The sequence below is a fragment of the Temnothorax nylanderi genome, unplaced genomic scaffold (genome assembly GCF_030848795.1).
Source record: "Temnothorax nylanderi isolate EJ_2023f unplaced genomic scaffold, tnyl_v1.0 TNYL_tig0112_pilon, whole genome shotgun sequence".
Lineage (NCBI taxonomy): Eukaryota > Metazoa > Arthropoda > Insecta > Hymenoptera > Formicidae > Temnothorax > Temnothorax nylanderi.
In genome coordinates this window covers 378,953-398,519 of record NW_027249174.1, presented here as the reverse complement: position 1 = coordinate 398,519, position 19,567 = coordinate 378,953, and the positions used below count along the sequence as shown (strand labels likewise).

Genomic DNA, 19,567 nt, shown 5'->3' with positions numbered 1-19,567 from the left:
TATTCTAAAATCCAAAAGTGTTTTTAATCCTGAGCATATCAAAAACTACAGAACTAAAAGGTTGACTAAAGGTTTAGTAATTTAAAATAAAAAAACTTGCACATTGCTTCCTCATAATTTTTAAGTATGCAAATTATAAATTTGAACATTACTTCCTCACAATTTTTAAGTATGCAAATTATAAATTTGCATATTGCTTAATCAACATTTTATTTCGCTCATAAAGCTTTCTCTATGAGAAAGCCTGTTTTTTATGCATAATTATTAGTAGATATTTATTAATTTGGCTTCCTCATAGAAGAAGCTTTATGAGCAAAATAAAATGTTGATTAAGGAATGTGCAAATTTATAATTTGCATACTTAAAAATTGTGAGGAAGTAATGTTCAAATTTATAATTTGCATACTTAAAAATGATGAGGAAGCAATGTGCAAGTTTCTACTTGCCCACTTAAAAACTATGAGGAAGCAATGTGCAGGTTTCTACTTGCACACTTAAAAACTATGAGGAAGCAATGTGCAGGTTTCTACTTGCACATTTAAAAACTATGAGGAAGCAATGTGCAAGTTTCTACTTGCACACTTTTTTTATTGTGAAGCTTTATTGCAACTAATATCTGTTATACTCTTACAAAAATCAATTAAATAATTAATGTTTTTACTAAAATGATCCCTACTAATTCCGGATATATCTTATTTCCATTTTGTTCAATACCAACCTTCTTTTAATGATACTCTATATAAAATTACATGTATAACTTATACATGTAACTTTTTAAGCAAAAATCGGTAACTCCTTCACCGATCCTCGCCAAAAATACCTTCCTTAAATGATACTCTATCCATCAAATAACTTAGGGTAGACCGAGGCGAATCGGATCAATATAAGTTTTAAGACAGTTTTCGTTAGTGTTTTATTTCAAATATTTTATCGTGCTAATTAGTGATTCGCCTCGGTCTACCCTATACATTTTTTTAGGCAGAAATCGATAACCCTTTCACCAATCTTCGCCAAATTCAAAACAACCTTCCTTTAATGATACCTTATATATAAGAATACATGTATAACTTGTACACTTTTTAGGCAAAAATCAGTAACCCCTTCACCGATCATTGCCAAATTCAACACCAACCTACCACTAATATATGATACTCTATCCATAAAAAAAAATTAAACTCGATATCTCATGCAGAAATTAAAGTAATCATGTAGATTTTTTTAGATAGAAATCGGTAATCCCTTTATTATTAGCAATTTTTCTAATTTTATTATATTTTTTAATTTTTTCTACCCCTATTTCATATATAATTCTTTAAGATTTGGTTAATCAGTTCTTGAGTTATAGAAATTTCGGTAAATTTGGCTGTTTTTTTAAACAGAAATCGGTAACCTCTTTATTATTAGCAATTTTTATTAATTCTATTATATTCTTCAGTTTTTTCTACCCCTATTTCATATGTAATTCTTTAAAATTTGGTTGATTAGTTCTTGAGTTATAGAAATTTCAGTTTTGGCACACAATACACACATACACACACACATACATACATATAGACATTTTTTTTAAATGCGATTTTTCGACGTTTTAGAACATTCTGAACACATTGGCATCAAAAACTAAAAAAAAACGTTTTTTTCTCCGGTATTTTCTACCCCTATTTCATATATAATTCTTTAATATTTGGTCGATTAGACCTAGCTTTATACGCGATCAAAGGTTCATATACGAAGTTTATGAAAACAAAGCTTCCTCTATGAGGAAGCAAAAATGCTTCCATTCGATCTTATATAAAATAGTATCTTATACGAGGGGTGACGGCTGGTCTAGTGGGTAGAGCGCCAGATTCGTAATCCGGAGAACCGGGTTCGAATCCTGCTAGGCCACTGAGAATTCTCAGCAAAAACGCTGCCCCTCCCCCATCTAGCGGAGAGAGGTATCCCTAGATGGAAAAACTGGGCTCCGTCTTTCGGAAGAGACGTTAAACCGTTAGTCCAAAGGAAATGGTAATGGTAATGGATGAGTTGGATAGGGTTGGGTACGTCCCTTCAAAAACGCCACAAGATACTAGCGATTGTAAACCCTACGGGGATATGCAATAAAATAATAGTTTACGAGTTTTTTTTTTTTTTAGTATCTTATACAAATTTATTGAATGTAGTTGGTTAGTGTATATGTTGATAAGTAAATTAGTTTTATACGTACAAAACAGCAGAGATTTACTTATCAACATATACACTAACTATAGTACACCACTACACGGGATATGAATTGGAAGTACTTTTTGATTTTGCAATACAGCTTGGGCAATTTAGATTCAATTTTTATAATTTTTTGTTGACTAGCGAGACGGTATCTTGTATCAACATAACAGGGAAGGCTTTTAATGAGGAAACTGGACGTTTTGTTAATCTCTTACAGAAAAGCAACAGACTAGACTACATCTTGTATCAACATAACAGAGGAGGTTTTTAATGAGGAAGCTGGACGTTTTGTTAATCTCTTACAGAAAAGCAACAGACTACATCTTGAGCAAAGGGAATACAGCAAGTTTGCAAAATTAGCTCTAAATAAGTTGTTAAAGCCTTCTGCTTCGCAAGAAAGGCAAAACACTAAATTAGAATCTCTCCAAGCTTCAAGTGTGTGAATGTTAGCGAAGCCCAGCAAGATTGTTGTATTATGTTATAGTTGGTGAGTAAGTAGCTGGAGTTTAAAATAGTTGCATATACTGAAGCTCATTTAAATATAGAGCCTCAGCGTTGCTTAACTTTTTCAATCCATGGTAGACTAGTAGCCCCTACTATGATGTAGATATATGCTAGACTATAATTAATGTTTCACTTCCATTAAGGGAATATTATTCCAGCTACTGCTGTCATAGTTATCAATAGAAGCGTTTAAGTATTATGTGTCAAAGCGCACGGGCACATCGAATTCAAAGCTTGCAGTGATTATTGCACCTTTTGCTGGTGGTTTGATAAATGTAATTTCTCCAGTTGAATAATTTACTGAGTATTTGCTTTCTTCTTTGCAGTTTAAATAGATCTTTACAGTGGCATGTATTGTCTTTTTAATTATGCGTATGTGCTTGTCTTGTCCACTTGCGTAAGTTTTGATTAGTTGAAAAGTTGTTTTTTTTATCATCTCCTATGCCAATCTCTTGATCGATGGCTGTAAAATCTGACCAATCCTTAGAACGAAACCCTACTGCTTTACCTTTTCGTGCATGAAAAAATGTTATTAATTCTAGTAGTTGCTCGTTTGATCTGACCTCAGAAGCTGTGTTATATTTAGCACGTGCGTGAGACCAATTAATGTTACGCTGTTCACAACCATTGTGAATTGTTATAACGTCAGTGGAAAATTCCGGTTCTCCGGTGGAACCATAAGATATATTTTCTGGAAATCTAATTTTTGTAAATGACATATGTCCTCCTGTGAAAATAAAATTGAGATAGTTTGGCTAAAGAAGAGACTTCTTGCATAACCATATGAAAAACCAGTAGCCCACTCTTTTTTGTCATGACAGGAGGTAACGCAAGAAGTTCAATGACAAAAGAAAGAATTTGCACAGGCTGCACCTGTAGAATGCCATCCAAGCATATGACACTAATTTACTGCGTAGTTTCTACGTGCCGTTGCTTGCCACACCCGTGGTTACTATACTCAGATTCGTTTGCGCTGTCAAGCATAAAAATAAAAATCTTATGGCAAGTTAATCGCTGAAGCTATAGTTTTTGCTTACGACTTAATTCATCTACTTTCTTGCGTAGTACATCCAAATCGGTTTCTCCTACGAACATTGCAGGCTATCTCCGATTATTAAAAAAGGTGTACCACCTACTCTCAGATCTCTTACTAGGAGCTTGCTGCCGTATATCATGTGTTCAATTTTGTCTGCATTGTTTTTCATAGAATTATTAAAATCGTTTTCATTAACCCCTATACTTTTCACTATACCTAATATATTTTTGTCTGAAAATTCTCCTTTGTGATCTAAAGGGTAAAGAAATATTTCACTATTTTTTAATTCTTTTTCGGGAAACCAATAATGTAAATTAAACACGTCTAAATATGTCATTATATTGAAACCTATGCGGAGTATGTATTATTACGAAGGATATGAATATTTTTATTACGAAGAGTATGAATAATACATACAGAGTGCGAGGATAAATTTAACGCTAGAACCATTACACTTATGCCGCGCATCAGTCTCGCACTGTTATAACAAGACAACGAAAGAAGAGTTTCTTATTGTGGCAAGGTGACAAAAAATGGGTTTACTACGAAACACAACTTTATATCGTGATGTTCAACACATTATGTAACACATGTTCAGTTGCCTGTTTCCCCTATATGTGTGAAAATGTGCAGCATACTCTGTGCGTACCCGTAAAAATAAAGTTTGTATAGCGGTTCCAATCGTTTTCCAGCGGTAGCGAACGTGTTAAATTCGAGACTTACAATAACTTCCGAATGGAAATTTTAGACCTGTTTTTGACCTGAATTTTCTAACATCTGCAGATGCTAGAGGATCAATGTAGGTTTAATTTACATGGAAACTTTAGTTCCACTTAATTAGCGTCTCTAAAATAGCAGAAAACGCACAAAATATTACTTGTAGGTTCTAAAGAAGACTCCAATATAATTGGTCAGATCCAGAGGACCTGGAAGCTTTTATGAGGCTTTACTGAAGTTCTCTTTAGAACCTACAAGTAGCATTTTGTGCGTTTTCTGCTATTTTAGAGACGCTAAGTAGGACTAAAGTTTTCATGTAAATTAAACCTACATTGATCCTCTAGCATATACAGATGTTAGAAAATTTAGGTCGAAAATAGATCTATTTCGACTCGGGTTTGCTCCAAAATCAAGGTCTTATTGGTCGTCTTCCTTCCAAACACGAGCTATTCCTTCACGATTTTTGTCAAAAACTTTTCTTTTTGTTGTGGGAATTGTAACTATAGCTTATCACTTGTGAATTTGTGCAATTCTTCGGTTTGGCGCCCATCTATTAATAAGTATAAAGCGTATACCTGTGTCAGAGAACGCTCGTTTGAGAACGTTTGTTGAAGAGCACTCGAATACTCGCGGCGCGCCCCAAAATTGCACTGTAGCGTTATCAGCGGCAAATGCGATACATGTGAACTATACGCTGGTCTATACTACACTATTCTATATATCAGTTTCTCCCCGATTTAAGTGATACGGGTTTGCGTGGATGGGAGACTGTATTGGCAAATAAACGAACAGATAACCCGGAGTTGCTACGATATCGCTGATCCGGAAACAGACACACACACAATCGAGGAAAGATTAATATAACTATATTACTTCGATCTTCTCTTTGAGTCTCTCAACCAAAAATCTAAGAAATAATGCTTATACAGGATGATTCACAAGGTTACTGCCAAATTTAAGAATAAAGGGGTGAAAATAGATCAACTTTCGATTAGGAACATATGTTCTTCGATGTCAATCCTGAGTCAGTACTTATACAGGCCTTTGAATGTATGGAACTCGAATAATATACCAATGAAATAATCGTAATTTGCTACTCGTTTATTAGCTTTATTTTGTTTTTATTAAGGTTTGTTTTTGTTAAGGATTACATTAGCACAAACTGAATTTACAAAAGGTGTTCGAATTGGCGATCTCCACATTCAATGCAAGCATTGCATGGTCGAACACACTCTGGCGCACTCTCTCAAATATCCCAGGTAGGTATCTCACGTAATTCTTAACAAAACTTTAATAAAAACAAAATAAAGCTAGTAGAAGAGTAGCAAATTACGATTATTTCATTGGTATATTATTCGATTTCCATACATTCAAAGGTCTATACCGAGGTCTATATACTGACTCAGGATTACTTCGGAGAATATAGGTTTCTAATCAAAAGTTCTATTTTGATCCCTCTATACGCTCCTTAAATTTGGCAGTACCTTTTGAATCACCCTGTATATATTTAGATATACGCATGTATTTACAAATTTAAATACGGCCGTTTTCTCCTCCTGCATTATAATTGACATATTTTGTATATCAAAGAGAGAAAAGAGCGAAAAGAGAGAAAACGGAAAAGAAATTTTGTGAGATGTTTAAAGAATATTGCTTAAAAAGCAATGTAACATCGATTACCGAAAAGTTAAATAATTTCTATTCGAATCGCAACTTTGTTTAAACGTTAAAGTGTTAGACGATCGACTTTAATCTTTAATCAAACTTTTTTTAACTTAATCGGTGATCGATTTAATGGATAGAACTATCTACAAGATTTCTAACTCTGTATATGATTCGTCGGTGCTAATCTAATTTTTTCTCCATGTGTCAAACAATAAATTAATATCTACAGTCTGTATAAATACAAATATGCAATTATAATTATACTCTGATTTAAAAACCGAAAATTATTTATGGCTATAAATATCTGCCGAAGTTACAATTTTCTGAATTAAGAGTAATTTGTTCTTATTACTAATATCATGTATCATTACTATCTGTCATGTATTATCTAACCTTGTTTTATTAAAAAACAAGAAGATATCTTATCACAAACACCTGCTGCCGCAATTGCGTCTTCCTGGAAATGCACAGCTTATAGGCAAATAAATACTCATCGCTAAGTTTGTATGTAACACTACGATATAATATATTTTTATAATCCTCAAAATCCACGAATTGCAATTAACACTTTGATCAAATTACGATCAATTTTATCGACGATTAACTTATTAAATAATACATTTACAATTTTGTTAAAATAGAATTAACATACAGTGTCGGCCAAAATTATTAGGTACTCATTATGCTGTACTGAATCTAATACCAGGAGACTTCTATTGTTTAAATGGTATTTACTAAAGTGTTGATTATTATAAACGCGTTTATGTGTTTATTTTTTATTTATTTTTTTTAAATAAATGTTATTTTGGAAAAACTTTTAATAGGGTATACCTTATAATTTTGCATTTCCAGGTAGACGCAATTATGACAGCAGATATTTGTGATAAGATATTTTCTCGTTTTTTAACAAAAACAAAGTAATTTTCATTATCATTTTAAATCGAAAACTGATAAAGTTAGATAATAAATGATAGCAATAATACATGATATTAGTAATGAAAACAAATTACTCTTAAATGTCAATTCAGAAAATTGTAACTTCGGTAGATATATATAACCGTAAATAATTTTCAGTTTTTATATCAGAGTATTATTATAATTGCACATTTGTATTCATATACAGATCGTTATTCCACTACTTGGATTAAAATTTTACAAATATTTCATAAATTCGTGTTTGAACAGATTTGTCTGATTATTTCGTAGATTGTAAATAATCTTTAATTTTTTAAACAGAATTTATAGTCAATTAATCACCCCAACATAGATATATATAGTACTTATATTTTAATATTTTGTTTAGATTTATTTTTAATTGCATTTTTTCGGATCAATAACAATCCCGTAATACTCTTGTTAATTTTGTAATTATTATTAAAATTCAATGTTTATTCTTAGGAAATTCTTTAATTTGAAGAATATTTAGAAAATATTTAAAAACGCCCTTTATCATACACCTATTTTTATTTGCGTAATATTCATATATTGGAATTTTCTACATCCATATATAAGTTCACCTGCGTCTCTTATTAAAAAAGAAAAGCTCGGCAGTTTCAATACTTTCCGACGAAACGAATTCAAGCAGTTCGTAAACACCTTGCTTCATTTCGAATTAAGAACTGAATTTTTTCGTAGAGGTTGTTTTGGAAAAGGGAGGCCGGGATAAATGTATTTATGTCGAGTCTTTGTTTCGCAATCAGTACAAATAGTTCATTGCGGTTCGCATCAGTCTTACTTGTTCCTGGGATAGTCCAGTCACTATGTACAAAAAAACGGATTATAAAAGACATAATTCTGACCCAGGATTTTTCTTTTGGGGGGTGTTGGGGGGCTCAAGAAAAGCTTAATCTCAAGTTTTCGACCTCTGTTTTCCGCTTGCTTTTTTTACGGAAGTAAAAAATGTGAAAAAATGGTTTTTCCGCGATAACTCGGTTTCTAATAAAGTTACAAGGTCGAATCGGAGCTCATTTTAAAGCTTTTTTTACGCTCTACAAATTATGTCGTATGACATTTTTACGTATGATCGATTGTTTTCGAGACATCGAACGAGAAAGGGAAAAATAACAGTATGTACAGACGGCGTCATTAATGCCTTCCACCTGAAGGCATAGTACATGTAACGTGCACTATAGAAATCCCCAGAACACAGCTAGGAAAGCATTAATGACGCCGTCTGTACGTTTATTTCGTTTTTTTTATAATACATAATTTCTGTAAATAATAAATATAGACTATCATGATATTTTAAAATATTTTTTCGTGGCAGCGCCCGTTACGTTTCTGTCCGGTTTTAACCGACACCCGAACGAGGTTCAACTTCAAGAAGACGATGGCGACAATCAGCCACGACCAAAACGTTCAAGACACGAATAACTTGTTATTTATTAAGTAATGAACAATTTTCGTTTCAAAACAACTATCTGCAATGGCAAATACGTGTTTGATTCCCTTAAGAAAACTTGACGGTTTCAAAATAGCTACAATAATTTCAGGCTTTGCAAGATTTATTTGCAACTTTGAGACGTAGTGCGATATGGAATTTTCAACGAAATGAAAGTAATAAATAAGAACATTTTACGATTTTTATTGCTGTGTAAGTTTTATTTGAAGCGTTTATACAGATTCGTGTGCGAAAAACGATAAAATAGAAAAAAAAACGAACAAAAATGCTCAATTTTTCCTTTTCTCGTTTGATATCTCGAAAACTATCGATCGTACGCCAAAATATGACTGAACGTAACTTGTAGAGCGGGAAAAATCCTATAAAAAACACCTATTATGTTACTTTTTTGCGTCAATGAAGTCGGAAATCTTAGCGAAAGCGTTCGGTGCCGCGTATCGACGTAACCAACGCGCCGCTGACGCGATGGCGACGACTCTCCACTTTTGAGGCGCTCTACAAGGCGTAATTTTCAACGAAATGAAATGAATAACAAATAAAAATTGTAGGTTTTTTTACGCTCTACAAGTTTCATTTGAAGCATTTTTGCAATTTTGGACGACAATAATGAGTAAAAAGAAAAAAACTAAATATCATACTTTTTTATTTCCCTTTCTCGTTCGATGTCTCGAAAACAATCGATCATACGTAAAAATGTCATACGACATAATTTGTAGAGCGTAAAAAAAGCTTTAAAATGAGCTCCGATTCGACCTTGTAACTTTATTAGAAACCGAGTTATCGCGGAAAAACCATTTTTTCACATTTTTTACTTCCGTAAAAAAAGCAAGCGGGAAACAGAGGTCGAAAACTTCTGGTTAAGCTTTTCTTGATCCCTCCAACACCCTCCAAAAGAAAAATCCTGGGTCAGAATTATGTCTTTTTTAAATGTACATAGTGACTGGATTAGGACGGTGACTCTTCGATTTCCGTCCGAGTAGTCTACGGAAGAAGGAAGATTATCCCGAGCGGATAAGCCCGTCTCTTCTACTCGTACTCTGATCATCGATTTTGTTGCCGTCTAATGACTCATTGGGCGCGTTCAGCAGACCAAGCCGCTGAGTAGCAGTCGAACGTGATTGGCTTTTACTTTTAGAACCAACCAATCAAGGCAGAGTGTTGATAAGACGAACAGCAGTTGTACAACAGTTGTGTCTGCTGAACGCGCTCATTGATATTTCTGCTTTTGTTACCACTATAGTACTGCTGTCAACGTTGTCGAAACATCGCGGTCTACGATCTCCTATCTTCGAAGAAAATAAAGAATATAAATATGAAAAAACAGGTACGGTCGAACTTTCATTATTGTCATATTACCATTATTGTAATATTTGTTTTTAATTCAATAAACCCTGAATCGAAGAAAAGGTACTTGCTGTATACGGGACGCTAAAACCGACGAAATGGAAGGTTCGACTAATCGGAGAGTTCGGATATATGCATCGTCGTCGTAAGCGCTATTGCTGCTGTTAGTACTGCTACTGCAACTGCGGCTGTTAGTATTACCGTTGCCGCTACTATCGGCACTAAAGTCGTCAATGTAAAAAATTTTCCGATCGGCAATGGATGATTCGATTTGCGTTCTGATCGAGCTGTATCTGCAAACGACGAAAAACCGATTCCCGTTGTTCGAATCGATGCTGTGCCTTCATATATAGCTACCACTCTCGGCCTTGGCCCGTTCGATCTCTTCTTCCAACTGCAAACTCTCCATCTGGAAGAAGAGTTCGTTCTCCTTGCACGGAATTCCGTTTCACAACTAGTCGTCTTTCCAAATGCCTTCGAGCTTTCTTCAACCTATCTCGCTCGGCCTTTGAAAAAGGAATTCCACGTAATTCTTTTAGGTGAAGAAAATAGAAACTTTAGGATAGCGTCAGTAGTTAAAGTGCTAATGTCTAAGAAATATTTTTGAAGGTAATAAACTGTAATTATCCGCTTTGACAAGAAACTCAAATTTGAAGTCTTCTAATCAATTTTATTGGTGTTATGATATATTTTATGTTATAATATATATACTATACACGTAAGTATAATTAATAGTATAGTATTCCAGTCTGCACGCATGTCTAAAAACGTACAGACGTTTATAAAATATTTTTTAGACACTTATTATGTCTAAAAGAGAATCACTAATTCTTTTTATAATATTTCCTTTTACAATGCAAGATTACAGATTGATAAAAAAATGAGTGAACAGTATAAAAAACACTTATAAAGCGTATATATGCAACTTCTATATAATCTCTTTTCTTCACTGTTATTTATAAAAATAAAAAAGTAAACAAATCTCCCCTCTTCCTCTTTGCGCGTGTTTGTGTGTCAATTATTCGCAAACTTCATAAAATTATGGGCAACAACAAAACTTTTTAGACTAATTTACGTGTGAATAATTCGACAACGGTTTATTTGAAATATGTGGTAAAAGCAATGTCTTCTTCATGAATCGAATAACTGATCAGCAGTGGCGGATTTACCCTACACTAACTACGCTGAAGCGTAGGGGTGACAGAGATTTGGGGGCGGCGAGATTGTAATTTTCCTTTCCAAACTTGGTGAGCATGAGCTCTGTCCTAGACAGGGTTTAAATTCGTATAGAGCTTCACGCTTCGCTGGTTAATCTATGTAAAAAATGCCAAAAGAAACATATTTTTGATAAAATATGTTTCTTTGGAGACAACTTTTTTTTATTAGTTCCATTCTAATATATTATAGAAATATTTAATAATAAAACGTTTCGAAAAATGAGTTGATAATTAAAATTGATCTACAGCCAAGTTTGAGGGGCGGCAAAATTTCAAATGCGTAGAGCGACGGAGTTTGGTAAATCCGCCACTGAATTGATGGTAACATAATTCTACTGTATCTTCGTATATTTCTATTGTAAGTGGACAAATTGATTAATTTGTTGATTCTCCAAGGAAATTAGTGCACGCTGGACAATAATGCCTGTGGACTCGACTAGAATCCGTGCAGTAAGGACACGGTGCACAACAACAGCATCTGCGAAAGGACGTCAGATTTAATCATACTTTTTCTGGTAAAGTTCTCTTACCCTATATTTCGAAATCTTACCCGCATGCACAGAGTAGTAACGCAAGCAGATGTGTTTTCGTGTTTGCTTCCGATACTACGCGCGTACTTATGTCAGCATGGCAATGTGGACAGATTATATGTTGACTTTCCTTGCTGAACACCATCCTCGTTAAAACCGTATGTACCGTTTCTGTGACCACATTAAAGTAGTATTAATCTTGGATAATTAGGTAAAATATTGCCTGTATTTATATAATATAATTATTACTTAAAATTCTATTTTCATGATTTTATACACTTACGTGGTAGTGGCATTATCGGTGGTGGCTGCGGATTAGGATATGGTGGTGATGTGTAACTTGATTGTTGCTTCTCTTTTTCCATTACAATTGTCTACTCTTTCGTTATTATCTAATTGCAAAGAAATACAAGATAAATTATAATTTGATGTAACGTTTAATCATCTGCTTGAATCTAGGAGGTTCTCATGCCTTCTAGATTCAAGGTACCTCTCAGGGGGGGGGGGGGACAGTTTAAAATATTAAATTTCCTGTGATTAGGTAAACTCGGACTCGGTTCTTCGTGGTTATGAGTCTGACATTTTACCACACTGAACCACACCTCTGATTATATTCTTAGTGCTGCAGTATTTAGTTTTCAGAAGAAGTAATTCATTGATTTCAAGTATTTCATATTCTTACCTGAAGAATCATAGTAAACTAGTTTATGAAAATAAAAGTAATTACTTGTTCGCTGAGATAACATTGTTTCTAAAATAAATATATTTATTTAAATTAAGAACATGGATTTACTTGAAACAAGAATAACTTTCTGTCTTTTAACTATATCTTGTTTCCTTTGATATAAAGTAATATTCTTAAAAGAAGAATAAATTCTTCTTTTGAACACAAAATGATGAGATTTTCAAAGACTTGTGCCAAGTATACCTTGAAATTATTATTAAGAAAATATTTCTTTATTGAAGAAAACTATTATTTAAAACAAATAAAATAAAATAAGTAATTGTCTTCCTTGGCTGTAGAATAATATTTTTCTGTGTATATATTTTATCATAACACTAAAACATTTTATCGCAATATATATAAGATATTGCAATGTTGTTGAGCAATGGAGTTGAAAGAAAATAACAATAAAAGAACAGATCAAGTAATAAATAGAAGGTAGATTAATGTCAATTGCATAAATAAATTATATTTAATTAAGCTCGTGTTCCACCAGCGGAGACTGCCGACATAAAATATACGATTGCAAGCAGAAACCGAGCGTCATTTCGTAATCATTTAAATGGAATGTATTACTTATTTAAATAGTTACGAATGACAGATTCTGCTCGATTCTTGCAGTCACTCATCTATCATCATCTTCACCGATTATACATGTGTGAGCGCACAAAGAGAGAAAGAGTAAAGAGTCTTATCACTATTCAGAAAGTGTAATATAATACTTCTCCAGATAACTAACCATAAACTTCGTAATCATTTGAACAAATAAAAAAATAATAAATAATATTGATCGCTACTGGTAAAGAAATATTTGCTTCACTATTTCCTAATTCTTTTTCAGGAAACCACTGTAAATTAAACACGTCTAAATACGTCATTATATTGAAACTTATACAAAGTATGTATTATTACGAAGGATATGAATGTTTCTATTACGAAGAGTATGAATAATACATACAGGGAGTGCGAAGATAAATTAACGCTAGAACCATCATATTTATGACGCGCGCCAGGTGCCAGTCTCGCACTGTTAACAAGACAACGAAAGAAATGTTTCTTGTGGCAAATCGTGACAGGCGACAAAAAATGGATTTATTTACTACGATAACCCTTATCGCAAGAAATCGTGGGCGAATCCTGACCCACTCGGCATGTTATGTTGCTGAAATATTGAAATATTCGGAAATGGTGCAGAAATATTTCGTTAACATTTCATTTGTAACTATGCATCTGAAATATTTCAGAAATGTACCTGCATCATGTTTTTTATAATATTGCATTAACAATATTTCTGAAATCTTTCAGAAAGTTGTTTACAATATTTGTAAGTTTCTGTAATATTGCAAAAAAATGTAGCAGATGCAATATTTCAGAAATATTTCTGAAACATTATAAAAGTAATATTACGTTTGCATTGTACGAATAATATTTCTGTAACATATCAAACGCAACATTGCATTTAAAATATTTCTGAAAAATTTCTGAAAGATTGCGTAGGTAATGAAAAATTGAATTGCAGGCAGTGAATTTCTACAATATTGCAGAAGAAATATTGCAGATGTAATGGTTCAGAAACATTTCTCTAATAAATGATAAACTATTATTACGTTTACATTGCACGCGTTATATTTTTGAATGTTTCACATACAACAGTGGATTTGTAATATTTCCGAAAAGTTGCTGACAGACTTTAGAACTTATAAAAAATTAAATTTATTATTATATAATTATTGCATTTTATTGCATTTTGTTTCTTTTATTAAGAATTTTCTGATATTCCAAATTTTGTCATATGGCATTTTTAATATAAAATATAAAATATTTAATAATATTTAATATAAAATAATATTCGACGCTGACTGGCAAAAAAGATTTATTTGTATATCTGTATTGTTAATATTGTTATGCGATAGCTTTATGCTCACCAAAATAAGCAAGTATAAGAAAGAAAGAAGCGTCAGAGTCAGAGGATCACCACTACCCTGTTCGATCATCGATGTCAAGCAACAAGGCGCCGGTATACTACTTGGATGGGTGACCGGCTGAGAGAGCGGATTTCTTCGGACAAATGCGCGGCGGCTATACGCACATGGCTTAATATATTTTTTTTGTTCCGGTAACAAAATATTTCATTTTTCACATATCAACAAATAGTTTTTGCGTCAATAACAAAATTTTGTTTGCTAATACAAAACATTTTTCTCAGTGTAAAATGTATTTGAAATATCTCTGAAGTGTTTCTGCAATATTTCGTAGATATATTTCAGAAATATTTCAGAAATATTGCCGAAATCTTTCAGCAAAGTTGCATTTGAAATAATTGTGCCGAATGAAACATTGCAGAAATGTTGCAGAAACGGTCGTGAAATATTTCTGAAATATTGATGAAAGGTGTAATATTTCAAATGGAATTTTGCAGAAATGTTTCTGAAATATTACATGCCGAGTGGGAAGCAACTGATGACCTCAACATTAAAACGCAACGTACACGGCAACATAGCTATGCTTCTCTGTATCTGGTGAAATAAACATGGAGTACTGTAGTGATTATGAGTGGTGGACTTCTCAGAAGAAATCCACCCGGTATAGACTGGGTCAAACAGTCACAGTGGAACGCGACGTATATATCAAATAAACTGTTTTAATCAGGCACTTCGAGAGAAACGTCCGGCATGTAACTCAAAACGATGCCAAGTTATTTTGGTTCAAGATAACGCGAGGACCCATGTTGCTAATTAGATCAAACAATTGCTATATTTCGAATAGGAAGTTCTTTTCCTCTCCAAATATCTCACCGCCGATTACCACTTTCGGTCAAAACAGCTCAGCCTCTCCGATATACATTTTGGAAATGAAGCATAAAGCTAGAAAATGAGTCGATGACATTATCAAGCCAAAAGACGAGACATTCTTTCGCTGTGGCATCTGTATGCTGCCTGAAAGATGGCAGAAGGTGATAAACGGTAAATATTTTTATTAAAACGATTATATCGTTTTTTTGCATTAATTAAAGAATTAAACTCGCGGCACAATAACTTTATTTCTACTTTATATTTATGTATTCTTCCTCTTTTTTCTATTTTCTTTCTCTTTCCTTGGTATCGCGCGTTTTATGGAACAGTCTAAACAATATTAATTAGGTCGTGCGAGTATGAAATAAATTAATCCTGCTCTATTTTCCTCCCTCCTTCTTCTCTCTCTCCTGAATTAATATTGATTATTTTTTATTAAAATATTAATTAAAATATTCATATTAGTAAAATTAATAACAATAAATAAAATTATATAAAAGTTCTCTTGAATAAAATAAAATAATATTAACAAATTTGGCAATAAGAGTCAGTCGCGATAAGACAGTTAATGCGCTATAATATATAATTTATTACAATCTATAGACTAAGATTAGCGTACATTTCGACCTGCTCTTTGGGTCATCTTCAGCACATAGCTTAGTAAGTCGGAATTTAATTATGCAGCCAATCAATTAAAACACGAATTACCTTACATAAGTCAAAATTTAACGCAGTTAATCAATTAACAGTTTGTAGATAGTCATTAACTCATATTAAATATCATCATCTCTCACATATAAAAGTAAAGGCGAATGTAGGTTCCGAAGCACATCCATCACGTCAAAGATACTTGGATTTGTTAATATTATTTGATAAAATTAATAACTTTTCACATATGTAAAATTAACACCTATATCAGTTGAAATCAGCTGACAGATATTATTGCAACTTTATTTTATCATACTTTATTCAATTTCCATTACGATTGACAAATTGACAGTAAGAAAATAAGAATTTCTGTATTCCGGAGCTATATCATTGTAAGTCATAATTGCTGGCTTTAAAAAAATATTAAAACGCTAATCGTAGTGTTTCTCAGACATAGTTTGTCAAACGCAGACATAAAATAAATCTTCGTTAAAAACAATTATTTATTCACAATAAACGCAATTAGAAAGTAAATAATTTGCATCACACATATTTGAAATATTCCTTTAGTGCTAATGATTCTAACTACAGTGGTTTTACTTCTAATCACAGTGGCGAATCTCAACATGTCCGCTATCATATGTATGATGCATCGATTCTCAAGAGAAAATCATACATATATGACACAACTTTATATTGTCATATGTACATGTGCAACATTTTATGTAACGTATTCGATTGCCTGTTTATTATAAGGCCCGTTTTCTCAGTTCACTTTTATCGATAAATCCGCGCATTTATTTCTGAAATTCTATAGTATATATAATATAAACTATATGCTAAATGCGCACATTTATGATAAAATATACTAAGAATACGGGCTTATATGTGCGAAAGTAAAAATGTGCAGAATGCTCTGCGTTACCCGTAAAAATAAAGCCTGTAGCCGCACCAATTGTTTTCCAGCGGTAGCGAACGTGTTAATTTCAAGACTTACAATAACTTTGCTCCAAAATTAAGGTCTTAGTCCGTCTTCCTTTCAAACACGAGTTATTTCTTTGCGATAAATTCCGCCAAAAACTTTTCTTTTTGTTGTGGGAATCATAACTATAGCTTATCGCTTGCGAATGTGTGCAATTCCTGGGTTTGACCCCGATCTATTAATATGTAAGCGTACCTGTTGTGTCAGAGAACGCTCGTTTGAGAACGTTTGTTGGAGAACACTCGAATACTTGCGGCGCGCACCAAAATCACACTGATGCCATGAAGTTATCAGCGGCGAATACGGTACATGTGGACTGTACCTGTAAGCCAGTGCCGCGATTTCGTAGAATGTCCCCACCACATGGGGGACATAAGACGCCAAGTGATGGGGATTCTCACATCTCACCGATTCCACGAAATCGCGGCACTACTATACGCTGGTCCTATGCAGGGTTTAATTGATGTATATGTCATAAAAAGAAACGCATATTGTACATAAAAATCTGAGTCGAAAAGTCCTTTACAGTTTTTGGATATCTTTAATGCTAAGCGAGATATTGCAAGTTAAAATTTGAATAATTTCTCAAATCAAGTATACCCATAAATGAGCTGCATGTCTGCATATTCCATAAACAAGAAAGACATTGCCTCAAAATTTGAGCCAAGACTGAATATTTGTGTCACAGCTTTGAAGTCAAAATAAGAATTACACTGCTTAAAATGTGTTAATAATCTGTAATGTATAGAGAATAAATTTTGTTACGTTCAGATTATTTTTTTAAATAAAGCAAACTCTACACAAGTGCGCAGGCATGGGGCAAGTAGGAGAATCTGCGGTCCGCTCTTCGGTTTGCCGATAGAACAACTTGAAATATATATCTCACTTAATATTAAAAATATAAAAACTGTAAAGGACTTTTCGACTCAATTTTGCTTCCTCATAGAGGAAGCTTTGTTTTCGTGAAAAAAATTTTTTTTAAGTATTTTTGGCAAAGTGTTTAGAATGTTCTAAAACGTCGAAAAATCACTTTTGTACAAAATGTCCGTGTGTATGTGTGTATGTGTGTGTGTGTATGTATGTACGCTTTTGTTGTCCGTATATGCTCTAACTTCCGTAATTTTTGAGATATCGGGATGTTTTTTTTTTTTTAATCGATAGAGTATCATTCAAGGAAGGTTGCTATTGAATTTGGCGATGATCGGTAAAGGGGTTCTTTTTTAAAAAAAACTTTGAATTTTTTTAGAAATGTTCGTGGTTGCTCTAACTTCCGCAAATTTGGAGATATCGATCTATTTCTAATTTTATTATATTTTTCAGTCTTTTCTACCCCTATTTCATATATAATTTTTTAAGATTTGGTTGATTAGACCCAGCTTTATACGCGATCAAAGGTCCATAATTTTGCTCGCATATATAGCTAAGTCTAATCAACCGAATTTAAAAGAATTATATATGAAATAGGGGTAGAAAAGACCGAAGTAAAAATTGTTTTTTGAGTTTTTGATGCCATACAGCATACTTGTCCAAAAGTGGAACATAAGACGTCCAAAAGACGTCTAAAAAACGTTTTATGTCCCGATTTTGGACATGGTCCTGTCTGGGTGAGCGCCTGCAGACTCGAGAAGCAACGTCGTTTAAAGATTCTTCGAGTACCAGACGCTTGTTTGTAACATTTATAAATGAAAGTACAAGTCGTGTATTCGAGTAACAGGTAACACCCCTTATCCCTTTTTCGATCGCTGGGAAAAACACCTTTTCCGAATCGTCGCAGGTCCTGTGGGATGAAATTCAAAGTCTCCAGAATGACGCGTGATGTTTCGCATTACGTTCCTATTGGAATTCTTTAGGTCGCAACTCGATAGACACCGTTAATTAAGTTTATAGACACCGTTAATTAAGTTTATTAAATAAACATGCAAATTTTTAATCATTTTACTCATTATGAAAGAGTCGAATACAGATCGATCGAGATACGCACACTTTTTTCGCCACAACTTGTATAGATGACGTCGCTTATGTGCGATGCACGTGTTCATCGAAACGATATAATGATAATTATTCCCGCTTTCAGAATGGAATCTCTCATGTAGTTTATACGTCAAATCAACACTTACTTTACAAGGAACTTCCCTCACGCAAGAAATTATCTCATGAAATCGAGAATTCCGCCCGCATCAAATTCGCACATAGCTCACCCCTGGCGAAAATAAGAAGCCTTATAGAGCGTTGACAAACGTTTGGTGAGGATTTTCTGAGCGTTTATACGCTTTCAAACGTTGTAAGAACACTTACACAACGCTGTTGGGTTGTAAACGCTTTCGGAACGCTTATCAAACGCTGTATAAAACGTTTCGTGAAAATTCTGTAATGCTAAGCCAACGCTTTTCAGAGAACGCTTAGTGAACGCTGATACAACTTCGTATAGAGAGTTTGCTGTCAGACTTTACAAACGTTTATCAAACGCTTTTCCCAACGCCGTAAGACAAGCGTTTTCCCTTTGCTCAGCAAATGCTCTTCTAATGCGGCGAATTGTAGGGCGTTTGTGCAAACGGTTTGAGAACGCTTAAGAAACGCTTTATCCGGCGCCGTAAGACAAGCGTTTTCCTTCCGTTCAACAAACGTTCTTCTAACAATGCCGCTAGGCAGCGCATCTTTCTCGCATTTAAAATACATCCAGCCGCGAATATAAGCAGACCCTCTGCGAGGCGAAAAGCAGATTTTAACATTTAACGCTCTTTCCGCCGTTTCTTCTAACGACAAGAGTAAACGCCTGTTAAACGCTCAATAGAGGCTGCACGCAGT

General features: G+C 33.7%; 2 protein-coding genes across 4 annotated transcripts in view; both read right to left on the bottom strand.

The window, feature by feature from the left end:
* The window catches only part of LOC139776142 (uncharacterized), a 32,574-nt gene extending 27,409 nt beyond the window's left edge, over window positions 1-5,165 (bottom strand). For all 3 annotated transcript variants that reach the window (XM_071712651.1, XM_071712650.1, XM_071712649.1), the window contains exon 1: window positions 5,035-5,165. The gene's annotated coding sequence lies outside the window, so the exon portion shown is untranslated. The remainder of the gene's footprint in view (window positions 1-5,034) is intronic.
* A 5,620-nt stretch (window positions 5,166-10,785) lies between these two features.
* LOC139776110 (uncharacterized) lies at window positions 10,786-19,041 on the bottom strand. Its single transcript, XM_071712592.1, has 4 exons — window positions 16,958-19,041; window positions 11,900-12,008; window positions 11,637-11,787; window positions 10,786-11,564 (listed from the first exon to the last, which is right to left on the bottom strand). Exons 2-4 carry the CDS (start codon window positions 11,979-11,981, stop codon window positions 11,462-11,464), a joined length of 336 nt encoding a protein of 111 aa, XP_071568693.1. The 5' UTR covers window positions 11,982-12,008; window positions 16,958-19,041; the 3' UTR covers window positions 10,786-11,461.
* Window positions 19,042-19,567: the final 526 nt, after the last annotated feature.